Source organism: Penaeus japonicus, unplaced genomic scaffold (assembly GCF_977035675.1).
Source record: "Penaeus japonicus unplaced genomic scaffold, GWHDUDI00000001_assembly GWHDUDI00000020, whole genome shotgun sequence".
In the NCBI taxonomy this organism is placed as follows: domain Eukaryota; kingdom Metazoa; phylum Arthropoda; class Malacostraca; order Decapoda; family Penaeidae; genus Penaeus; species Penaeus japonicus.
Genome location: NW_028234422.1, coordinates 30,204,921 through 30,217,420, shown reverse-complemented (window position 1 = coordinate 30,217,420; position 12,500 = coordinate 30,204,921). Strand labels below are relative to the sequence as shown.

At 42.4% G+C, this 12,500-nt stretch overlaps 1 protein-coding gene and 1 long non-coding RNA gene across 2 annotated transcripts in view; one reads left to right on the top strand and one right to left on the bottom strand.

Annotated features, from left to right (window-relative positions):
• LOC122261897 (acetyl-coenzyme A synthetase 2-like, mitochondrial) overlaps positions 1-11,490 on the bottom strand; it is an 11,985-nt gene extending 495 nt beyond the window's left edge. Inside the window, exons 1-12 of the mRNA XM_043029724.2 lie at positions 11,054-11,490; positions 5,171-5,300; positions 4,761-4,857; positions 4,314-4,513; positions 3,193-3,368; positions 2,906-3,058; positions 2,297-2,444; positions 1,860-2,090; positions 1,287-1,557; positions 1,041-1,137; positions 547-732; positions 1-375 (exon numbers count right to left, since the gene is read on the bottom strand). The exon at positions 1-375 is cut by the window's left edge and continues 495 nt beyond it. Coding sequence (XP_042885658.1) covers positions 211-375; positions 547-732; positions 1,041-1,137; positions 1,287-1,557; positions 1,860-2,090; positions 2,297-2,444; positions 2,906-3,058; positions 3,193-3,368; positions 4,314-4,513; positions 4,761-4,857; positions 5,171-5,300; positions 11,054-11,278 — 2,079 coding nt within the window. The 5' untranslated portion in view covers positions 11,279-11,490 and the 3' untranslated portion in view covers positions 1-210. The remainder of the gene's footprint in view (positions 376-546; positions 733-1,040; positions 1,138-1,286; positions 1,558-1,859; positions 2,091-2,296; positions 2,445-2,905; positions 3,059-3,192; positions 3,369-4,313; positions 4,514-4,760; positions 4,858-5,170; positions 5,301-11,053) is intronic.
• Positions 11,491-11,646: 156 nt separating this feature from the next.
• Positions 11,647-12,500, top strand: part of LOC122261899 (uncharacterized) — a 23,642-nt gene continuing 22,788 nt past the window's right edge. The window contains exon 1 of the long non-coding RNA XR_006223935.2: positions 11,647-11,799. This is a non-coding gene — a long non-coding RNA (uncharacterized LOC122261899). The remainder of the gene's footprint in view (positions 11,800-12,500) is intronic.

Below are 12,500 nucleotides of genomic sequence, written 5' to 3'. Positions count from 1 at the left end.
CTTCCTCTCCAGATTGATCGGCGATAAAACGATAAGATGATAAGAATTGTCGGAATGGATGAAGTCGTTAATTCATAAAACAAGAGGATTAAAGAGCACCAAGAGATAACGAAGTGCTGATAGGGAAGGAGGCAGCTAGAACACGTCGAGAGCGATCTGATAAGAAGGGAGGAAATTCCGAAGAAACCAAAATGCGTGGAATGATATGTTTTAAGACGCCCCAAGGGACCTGTAGGCGTTGATGATGACCTCGACGACGGAGGGGTCGGCGAGGGTGGAGGTGTCGCCCATTTCTTCGGGTTGTCCCGCCGCCACCTTCCTCAGGATCCTCCGCATGATCTTTCCGGACCGGGTTTTGGGAAGCCCTGGACACACCTTTAGCCAAGACAGAAGAGCGACATGAGGCGTTGAAATACAAAGACAGGCATGTAGGATTAAGGGAAGGGCATTACACCTGTTCAGAAGATACGTTCCATTTTATCTACCAAAAAGAGCTTACCTGCACGCCAATACAACCGAAGTACGAATCACTATACTCGAACTCACCAGTATGACGTCAGGAACGGCATATCCAGCTATGGTTGATCTGACCATTTTCTTCAGATCAGCTATTATCTTCTCCTCGGACGATTGGACGTTCTCCTTCAGGACTATGAAGGCAAAGATTCCTTCGCCTTTGACTTCGTGCGGGAATCCGACGACGGCGCTCTCGGCAACCTCCGGGTGTTCCGTCTGGGGAAGACATCAGCGTGTGTCAAGGTGCTACGCGTTACTAGGGAATTCCTTAATCGTTATTGTATTGGTGTTAGCTTTGTGTTTCTATTCCGTGTGCTAATGCTTAGACGAAATGAGTTTGGTAAGTTTTAAATACAACTGTTGAAGGATGAAAACCAAAACAGATATAAAGGAAAATCAGTTGCGAACTGGTTTAGAAGTAGTGCAAGAGAATGGACTAGTGTTGATAGAATGACTGTGGATGTAGGTGCTGCGTTTAAGTTGCCACAAAATGTACTCATCTAACGAAGAAAGTGGACACTCACGATGGCATCTTCCACCTCCGCTGTGCCCAGGCGGTGTCCGGTCACATTGATGACGTCATCCATTCGCCCCGTGATTTGGTAGTGTCCGTCCTCGTCCCTGGAACGATTTCGTGATTTACAAAACGCACACAAACATTGGAGTGACATACGAACAGCCGCAGGTGGACCTCAAAGACAATTCCTACATACCCATGCAAGATGGGAAAAAATCCGAGAACCTGTCCTCTCGGCGGGAAAGGGGCTCACCTGTAGCCTCCGTCGCCAGAGAAGTAGAATCCCGGGAAGGGCGCGAAGTACGTGTCGACGTAGCGGCGGTGGTCGCCGTACACGGTGCGCGAGACACCCGGCCACACGGAGCCCACGCACAGCGCCCCGTTCACGTCCGTGCCCTCCACGACGCGCCCGTCGGTGTCGCAGAGAACGGGTTTGATGCCGAACATGGGTCTCATGGGCATGCCGGGCTTGATGGCAGCCCCGGGGGACGAGGGGCGGGGACTCAGCATGATGCCACCAGTCTCTGCCGAGGGACACGGACACGCGCTTCAGTGCCAAAGGTTCACGATGAAGAGTTTGTCAAGATTATGCAGTTCTAATGGCCAGGATATATATAAAATTATTGTTGATGATGTACTGAACTTCACATCATCATCTTCACGTAATATAAGAAATATATATATATATATATATATATATATATATATATATATATATATATATATATATATATATATATTCATCGACTTGTTTAAACATGATTTTGTATTAGTATTACAACCTTACTACTTCGCCTACTAATTGCATTGCTCTCAGGCGTCTCACCTGTCTGCCACCAGGTGTCGACGAGGTCGCACCGCTTCTCTCCCACGACGTCGTTGAACCACTGCCACGCCTCCTGGTTGATGGGCTCGCCGACAGAGCCGAGCACGCGCAGCGAGGAGCGGTCGTATCGCTGCGGCCACTCGTCGCCGTGCCGGAGGAGCAGGCGGAGCGCCGTCGGAGCGCAGTAGAAGTGGGTGATGCCCAGGCGCTGGACCGTGTCCCAGTATCTACCTGGAAAGGAGGTGATGATGCTCTTACTGCAAATGAGGTCACAAGAGGTAGTTTCTTTCTAATTTCACAGCAACGGTACGATACGTTCCGAGAATCCGTAAAGAAAAATGCATTCCAAACCTGTATAAAAATCAGATCAAAATATTGAACGAGGTCGAGCAGATAACGCACCGTCTACCAGCCTCCTGACGAGAGACTGCACGTACCTGGATCCGGGTAATTGGGCGTACTTTCGAAGAGGACCGTGGTGGCGCCGTTGGCCAGGGGCCCGTAGACCACGTAAGAGTGTCCCGTGATCCAGCCGATGTCTGCCACGCATCCGAACACGTCCCCGTCTTGGTAGTCGAACACGTGCTGTTGGAGACCGGGAGGGCGTCAGGGGGTTTCTGAGATATCTTTGTATTAATTTTTTGGTACAGTTTGTCATGATAATGTTCCTTTTAACATAATATTACCGTTATATGTTGGCAATATCTTTTTCTATTGTATAGTTTTTTCTGACAGGCTATCTGACCTTTTGTCTGATTTGATATGTGCCAATCCATCGCATATCCTTTCATAACAGAATTATGCATCAAAATATTTATCTACTCTTACTTTTACTCTTGCCTCTACTTAAACGCAGATACAAATGAAACGGCAACAAAATAGATCCAGAAACATGCAGTGGCGATGCCGTCATAACATCCTTTTGCAACTTACAGTTAATTGCAAGCGTAACAGTAGGAGACTAAATATCAATTTGCAACGCACGTCGACAGCCGGACCACATGATGCAACACAGTTATGCGTTGTAATTCCTATCACACACTTGCCTTGTGGGTGATGGCAGAATAAAGCAGGTAGCCCGCCGAGGAGTGGGCGACGCCCTTTGGGGAACCCGTGCTGCCTGACGTGTACAGAAGGAACAGCAAATCTTCGGCGTTCTGAATTGCAGGGGCACACTCGGTGGACGCGGCCCGCATAGCCTTTAAAAAAAAAAAAAAAAAAGTTTGCATCCGGTTAGAAGGCGATTGACAGAAGAAGAAATATACATTCACCCTCCCACTGTCCATTAAAGCTGTACGTGTGACCTTGCAGAAGAGAAAGTCGAGGAAGGTACCTGATCTAGATGCACGTCCTTAGCTCCCATGGGGACCTCCGTACCCGTGCGAGTCCCGACGAAGACGTGCTTGACGGAGGGACACTTGGCCACCGCGGCATCCACCACCTTCTTCAGCTGGATCACCTTTCCTCCGCGCACCGACTGGTCAGCTGTTATGACCGTCTCTGCACCAGCTGTCCACCAAAACAAGGGTCATATCATCTTCCACGGATATTGGATCTTGATCGAATCCTAAATAATTTCTTCCCTAGAGGATTTTCCGCCTTCTTGAGTCCTGATTTTCTTCTGATTTTCATGGCAACATCAAGATTATCAGATATTATGTAACTTTACATGGCTGGCGTAATCCGTTTTATGTTACCCTGACACACTGCAGTGCCATGATATGTCGAGAAGTTTTAAACTATCTAATTTAATGTCAGATTGACCTACTAAGGTATTCTTCAGACTACCTTATGCTGAAGCGATAGAAGTCTTTACAAAACAGCTGAAAGCCCAATCGAATGATGAAAGTAATTTGATTTGATGTGCCCTGTGTTTACTGAAACTTGTATGGCATTGAGAATGTGCTTGAATCTGTCATGCATATCCTTTTATTTTAACTTTCAATAAGATGAAAGTAATTTACAAAGAAATTGTTGAGTGTAACAGGATTCTGCTGCAATGTATTATGATCTAATTAGCCAGATTAATTAGCTCATATAAGTATTGAATCGACCTTGAGAAAGACATGTTAGAATAAGGCTTAATTAGCCCTTGGCCCTCTTCATATCGATAGTATTTAAAACTGTCAGGAAATCTCATGCCTATTCCTTCTTATTTTCAAATGAGTAAGGGGGCTAATTGTTTTTTAAAGTATGCTTAAAATGAATATCTAAAAAAAAAAAAAAAAAAGTTTCGACCCCATTTCGGATGCTACTTTATGTCATTTTAATAAAATGATCGGGTATTTAGCCTCTCTTTCCTTAAAGTTCTTGCATATCCACTTGCAAGTGCGAGGTCACGTGTCCCCACATACACCCAACCATGAGCGCATCCTAGACGCACACGCCTAACAACAGCACTCGAGGCCCAAGTGTTTATTCCCTACGGAGGTCGTCCCGTCCGCTTCCGCTTACCGTCCTGGATCCTGGAGGCGAGGGCGTCAGCAGAGAAGCCAGCGAAGACGACGGAGTGGACGGCCCCTATCCTGGCGCAGGCGAGCATGGAGGCGACGGCGAGGGGAGACACCGGCAGGTAGATGGCCACGCGATCTCCTCGCCCCACGCCGCTCGCCTTCAGCACGTTCGCCAGCCGGCATACTAGTTCCTGCAGTTCCCTTCAGAGGAACGTACGTAAAGTCGGTTTTAGCCTTGGGATTAAAGTCGTAGGTTTTCCTTTTCGACACTGCTGTTATCAATAGCAAGTTCTTCATACTATTATTCGTTGGTATCTGAATTCAGTGAACCATGCGAGCAGGCAGAAAAGAATCAGCCAGCCAACCTCATCCTTTCGTCTGCACGTAAAAGTCACGTAGAGGTCCCTTTATTTGCAAAAGTATTCTGTCCCCTTACAGTGCAACTCACCTGTAGGTCACCTTCTGGGTCTGGCCGGGCTCGTCTTGTTCCCACAGGAGGGCCACGCGGTCAGGATACAGCCGGGCGTGTCTGTCCACGCAGTTGACTACCGAGGGAAAAAAAGAGCACATTATTATTGTCTAGATTATCAGTTAATAGAATGTTATCAATGTTTCTCATTCTATTGTATTACTTTATTTCTGAGAATTCACATAGCAGTGATTTATCTCCAAAGGCTCGCAATTACTATATGATTTCTTCATAGCTGTTTATTTGATCAATCCCAACGCTTCAGAAAACAAAATCTAACCACTAACCAGCAAAGGACATACATCACAAAACAAAACAAAAACAAAAAAACACATATTAGAAGCGCAAAACAGGTCTCGAGACAACCGACTCGACTCGCTCGCTCTTACCTGATACATTAAGCTGACCATCTGGGAACCATCTGAACACATGCTTGTCGAAGTCGTGGTCAGTGACGGTGCTGAATTCCCTCTGCCACTCCAGACGCGCTCTGCCGAGTCGCCCCCAGAACTCTTCGGGCTGAACATCCAAGAAACAAAAATGAGACGCGGTAATTTTTGTTATCATATTTGCTTTTTTCATTGTTGTGGTTAACATGATTATCTCTAGGGTTGATAATGCTGTTGGTGTAGTTGTGTAGTTGTTATGCTGATTTTATCATTACTGTTGTCATTTTTATATTACTGTGATAATTATTATTGTTATTGTCATCATTCTCATTATTCCCATGATCATTATAATTATCATTATTATCATTATTATCATTATAATCAATGTCATAATTAATACCATCATTATTACTATTAAACTCATAATTATGAGAATTATTAGTAATAGTAGTGTCATTATCATTAACATTAACATTGACATTATCATCATCATTACTATTATTATTCTTACCATTGTTACTATCATCATTATTACTATTACTTTTATTATCATTATTACAATTATCATCATTATCATCACTATTATGAGGAGCATCTTTGTTATCGTTATTGACATTGTTATTATCAACACTATAATTATCATGATTATTATTGTTTTTGTCCAGGTTACGGATGTTATGATGATTATAATCATCATTATTACTATCAACAGCATCATTATCATTGTTGTTACAATCATGATTATTATATTATCATTATCAGCATTATAATTATCATTATTAGTCATTATTAACATTACAAAATAACCATCATTATCATTATCATTACTATCATTACTTATCTCATTATTCCTTCTGTATCATTTTAGTTCTACCACTATCATTTATCATTTATCATTATTATCATTGATATTACACGCTACGTTATTATCCCTGTTATATTTTCTAGCAATATTTTACTATCATTATAGTTATTATTATCATTTTCATCATCATCATTATATTCTAAATCGTCATTTTTTTCATTATGATTATCATCATTGATTAATTTCATTATTATCGTCATAACTGTTATTTTCATCACCATCACTATTATTAATTTTATTATCATCATTAATATTATTTTCATCATTATTATCATCTTCATCATCATCATTATTATAATTATCATAATCAATATCATTTTCATCATCATCATCATCACAGTATCATCATTATCGTCATCATCATAATCATAATGATAACAATAATAATCATAATCATCATCATCATCATTATCATTATCTTCCTCCTCCTCCTCCTCCTCTTCCTCCTCCTCCTCATCCTCCTCATCCTCATCCTCATCCTCATCATCCTCATCCTCATCATCTTCATCATCCTCATCATCCTCATTATCTTCCTCATCATCATCATCATCATCATAATGCTGATCACCACCTTTATCTTCACCGCCACCCCCATCATTATCACCGTCACAATCTTTATCATTTACGTATTATCATTTACCTTTATCATTTACATAATAAATCATCAATGGATTCGACAGGAATTCCTTCTTATCAGGAGATAGTCTATCAACACACCCAGTCGAAGAGCTCAGTGCGATTGAATACTATCGTGCAAGCTGTTGTTGCAAAGATATGGAAATCACGTTTTCTGGTGGGCGTGTGTGGGGGAGGGGGAAAGGGTTGTGTGGGGGGGGGCAGTGGGGGTCTGTGGTGGGGTAGGTGTGAGTGTGTGGGTGTGGGTGTGGGTGTGGGGGTGTGGGTGTGTGGGTGTGGGTGTGTGGGTGTGGGTGTGGGTGTATGTTTGGGTGTTGGTGTCTTGAGTGTAGTACATACCGGTAAACACTCATATATAAATACATAATTGGGAGTAGATAGATATGTCCACTCAAATAGACATATAGATACATAGCTAAATAAATAAATATATAGTTAGCCACTGAGACAAACAGATAGATAATTAGGCACTCCAGATAGGTAGATCGGAAGAGTAAAAAAAAAAAAAATGATAAACACATACAGACATACAGATAAGATACACAGATAAAGTAGAAAAAATATACAGATAGATAAACACGCAGATATCCAAATAAGATACACAGATACTGAACAGACAGGCATAAACATAAACAAGAGAAAACTAACAGAACAAAGCGCCATGAGGTCTACTTTCTCGTGAACACCAAAGAGAAAGTTGCAAGAGAGACCGAAAGTTTCCTCTCTATGTTGCAGGGATGTTGCAGGGAGGTGTGTGTGTGTGTGGGGGGGGGGTCATGCACACAAGCGCCTCTGTCCCGTGCATTCACCTGTGTTACAACCATCAGGTTAACTGGAGTGTATTTTCAACGTATCTTGGTTGACGATGCGTTCAATTTGTGTCTTGCATGATGACTGCATTGCAGAACAGGGAATATGAATATGTTGACGTAGATACTTGGCCTCTGCAGTCTTTTAATACTCAATTTAGATGGAAGTGCATTTTCCTGCGCATTTCTCTTATGATAATTTATTAAAAATAGAGATAAACTAGATGCCATTGACATACTAATCTGTTTGTTTCTTCGTAGAAATGAGAACATGTTTATACACACGAAATCAGGCGTTTCGTCAAATAATTCTTTCGTAATCTATATAACTCCCAGAAATCAGTGCCCTACGCAACCCAATTTTAATCTTTCTAAACAGATATCAGAGTTAAATAAGTCTCCACCATCGGAGGAAACAAACTTTTTTTCCCAACAAAACTGAGTATCGAAACTGGTTGTAACCTAAAGCATTCCACCAGAGCATAAACTGAACTACTGTACGATACCATGAAATGAAGGGGGTACGTTAGAATAGAGGAGCCATGTCTAGGAGAAAATCATTACACATTTGCTAAAGTGAAGAAAAATCACTTGACAGTTACACGTAAGTCTCCTCCACTCCTCCCACTTTGTTTACCTGTCTGGCTTTCCATCGATCGATCTATGTGCCTATTGATTTCTCTGTCTGTCTATCTCTCTCTCTCTCTTTCTATCTATCTATCTATCTGCCGATCTATCTATCTTTCTCCCTCTCTTTCGCCCTCTCTCTTTTCTCTCTCTCTTTCGCCCTCTCTCCTTTCTCTCTCTCTTTCGCCCTCTCTCTTTTCTCTCTCTCTTTCGCCCTCTCTCCTTTCTCTCTCTCTTTCGCCCTCTCTCTTTTCTCTCTCTCTCTCGCCCTCTCTCTTCTCTCTCTCTCTCTCTCTCTCTCTCTCTCTCTCTCTCTCTCTCTCTCTCTCTCTCTCTCTCTCTCTCCTCTCCCCTCTCCCCTCTCCCCTCTCCCCTCTCCCCTCTCCTCTCTCCTCTCTCCTCTCTCTCCTCTCACACTTTCTTACTCTCTCTCTCTCACACACTCTCCCCCCCTCCAACATTCTCTGTCAGTCTTGCAATCTTACTCTCTCTCACACATTCAGATTATCACACCATCTCTCACACTCCCATTCTCACTCTCTCTCACACTCTCACTCTCTCCTACACTCTCACTCTCTCTTACTCACACTCTCATTCTCTCTTACAGTTATTCTATTCCACACTCTCTCTCTCCCACTTTCTTTCTTTCTTCATCAACTTCTCCCTCTCTCTTATCATTTACATAAACAAATATCTCGGTTACATTCTGAGGCCCACCCTAGTTACTGGTCAGTAATAATCCAGTTCAGATACCTGCTCTCAGTAAAAGTAAAGCAGGAATTTTCCTAAATCATTTGTCATTTTAAAAAGTTCCTTTGTTTTTTCGATATATAGCGAGAAAGCGAGAAAGAGAATCATACATGTATTCATTACAAATACGTGTTTGTGCCACATTCTGAGATAAACCTTATCTTTTAACGGGTTAATATGCAAGCCTTCTAAGCCCGTAATCACGATCAGTATGGGTTAACATACTTATCTCAGTTGCCGCTGCATTACGTCACTGCTGAAACAACAGTCCGGAAAAACAGTGTCAGATTCAAGAGGAGTTTTTTTTTCCTGAATCCACTGCAAGTGCCAGGACGCAGTGCCACTTGTTGATGTGTGACCTCATCGGTCGGGCTTTACGCAAGGAGCAGATGGGATTTTCCCCTTTATTATCCTTGCTATCTGCATAATCCCGGCGATTCTGTGTGGACTTCCCTGCGGCGTCGAAAAACAGAAGGTAGTTGTCAGGGTAGACTTAACAAAAGCTGCCATATGTTGCCATAGCTGAGCATACTCCACAGTATAGTCAGCATAGTCCACCGAGTATCCACCGTCGTAAACTCTATTTTGTGCAATTGCTCATTTATAACAATTTAACAACCGATAATATCCGCAGCGTTGGCTACATCTTAACTGCTGAAGTATATTTCACAAGAAGTGTTGCTAATGACCATGCAACTAGCGAAATATGGCAATGAGAAACAACCTTGACCGAGCAGCGAGTGGATACAACTGCAAACGTATGTATCCCAGTGTTATGACACCAAGTCGGCAATACAGCTGTTAGGTAGACGAACTGAACTGATATGAGTTTTAAATAGCTGAAAGCAGTAACGAGACCTTTAGGCACGAGTGGGAGTTAGTTCGAAAATCTCACTGAACTAAACTGAAACGAACTTACACGTGAAAGCACGCACGCACACGCACACACACGCACACGCACACGCACACGCACACGCACACGCACACGCACACGCACACGCACACGCACACGCACACGCACACGCACACGCACACGCACACACACACACACACACACACAGAATCACGCTGAGTGCAAATGGTCATGCAAATAGGCATGAACACGTGTGTGCCACCCCTTGCCCCGAATGTAAACAAAATTGCGTGTACGCCATTATGTCATCTCACGATCCAAAACAACATACTTAACACATTATTCCATTAGGCAACAGCGAATCTCATATATATTCATATATTTCTGGGAGACGAAAAACACCATGACTAGCATTAACGTTTGGACTGAATGGTAACCGTCTAACAATAATAACAACACTAGTTATAACATAACCGCAACCATAATAACAACAATGGTCATAACAAAAACAACTCGAACTGAAGACAACACGAAAACACCACAAACAACAACAATAACTTGACGATGGTAGCGGTGACTAAGAGACCTAACAACCGTCTGCGTGTAACTGTAGCTACCATTTGAGTGCCTGGGTATCTGGGTATTCCCGATGCCATTTCTAAAGGACGGGGATTGGCCTAGTATTTCACGGAATCACTCGGCCTGAAATTACAACGAGAGATCGCACTGGCCTCTAGGAAAAGAATAAAATGTGTGTCAAGCGAAGGATTAAGTGCTCTACGAAGCGTGACTGCCCCTTGATGAGTAGAATTCAGCCCTTTCTTGATTTTCTTATTTATTAAGTACAGTCACATTCGTATATAATGAAAGGATCCCCGTGACGGTGTAAATTAAATACTCATTCACTGTAAGTATATCAAAACAACTGGGCGTGTGTGTGTGTGTGTGTGTGTGTGTGTGTGTGTGTGTGTGTGTGTGTGTGTGTGTGTGTGTGTGTGTGTGTGTGTGTGTGTGTGTGTGTGTGTGTGTGTGTGTGTGTGTGTGTGTGTGTGTGTGTGTGTGTGTGTGCATATGTATATCTATATAGATATGTATAAATGTATATATGTATATATGTAAATATATATATACATATGAATATATGAGCTTTATCAGCAAGAACGGAATCTTTTTCTTGCGAAAGTAATTTGTCACGATGCCAGAACTTACACACCGACAACAAATATATTATTCAATATAAATAATCTATTCACCTACAAGTCAGAGAGACTATCCTGAGACAGTGAATGGACTATCCGCATGAAATATTGAAGGCACGGTGCGAACTGCCCCTCTCTCCATACCTGTTCTACGGAGAACCTGTAGATCTCCTCGTGGGTCTGTAGGTTAGGGTAGGCGTCTGTTATTTCTGGGATGGCCGTGGAGGTCGCGAGAGGAAGGGGTGCGGGCTCATGAGCTGAAGAGCAGAGGAGTCTGCTGAAGGAGGCCTTAGGGAGCACACGGGGCTGGTGGTTCCAAGTCTGCCGTACGACCCTGGAGAAGGTCTGCACTGGTCCCGCGAGCCGCATCTTTCACACTGGTCGTCAACATCTGCGCTCGCGTATACAGTAACTGCGCCACGTTCTCTGATCTTTTCCTTGTACGTCACCATGCGACGATAGCAGGGTTTTTCCCCAAGTGCTGACAGAATGACGTCCTGTTATTGCTTGTTGACTCAGAGCAAGGCGAAACAGAAGGGTTCCTGGATGCTGTAATAAAGGAGCCAGACACTAGTAATTTCACTGCGACACGGCAACCTCTCGGGTGTACCAGGTATCAGCGGTTACGGCAAATTAGTGCTTATGATAAAACTTCACACGGGCGATGTAAGCTTGAGCTTCATTGTTTATGGATGACGTCACATGTGTAAACCAATCACAAGCCTAGGATACGAGTCCGGATCCGCCATAGCCCGGCTACCCTACAGAAAGAAATATCACCGTCCAGGGCCGGAACCAAGGAACGCCTTCCGCCGTCGCCAATCGTGGGTTAGTTGCAACGGAAGAAAAATTGCGACCAACTCAACAAAAATGACAACTTGCGACGTTAGGTCAGTCGGAACTACTGGGCCATGTTGTGGTGTAAAAGAGTTACGATCTTACCGTTTTTTTCAGAAAACAATAAAGATATCTTGAATGTAAATCTAAAACAAGGTACTGTTCGCAAAAATAAGAAAAAAAAAGTCAATCAGCAAAGGTGAAAGATTGTTAAACTTTGCTTAAGTTCCGACAGGCGCGGAGGTCAGGACGAACGCAGGTTTACTGAATGATAGCAATGTTGATAATTGCGATTCTAAATTTCATTACACTTTAAAGGCTAGTTGCTGTCGCCGTAATTATGTGGATTTGCGAAGACTTACGTGGATCCGGACCCGTGATTTACCTTCGCATCAGGGAATTCAGTTAATTTCATGCTACGTATACTGAGAAAATCGTGGAAAGTAGGCTTGATTGCTGACAACTGATTTAAGGCCAGTTACAAGTTTCGCATGTGATAAATATGTATATATATATATATATATATATATATATATATATATATATATATATATATATATATATGTGTGTGTGTGTGTGTGTGTGTGTGTGTGTGTACATATTGTGTTATATGTGTATATGATATATATATATGATATATATATATATAGATATATATATGTATATATATATATATATATATATATATATATATATATATATGATATATATGATATGTATGATATATGATATATATATATATATATATATATAT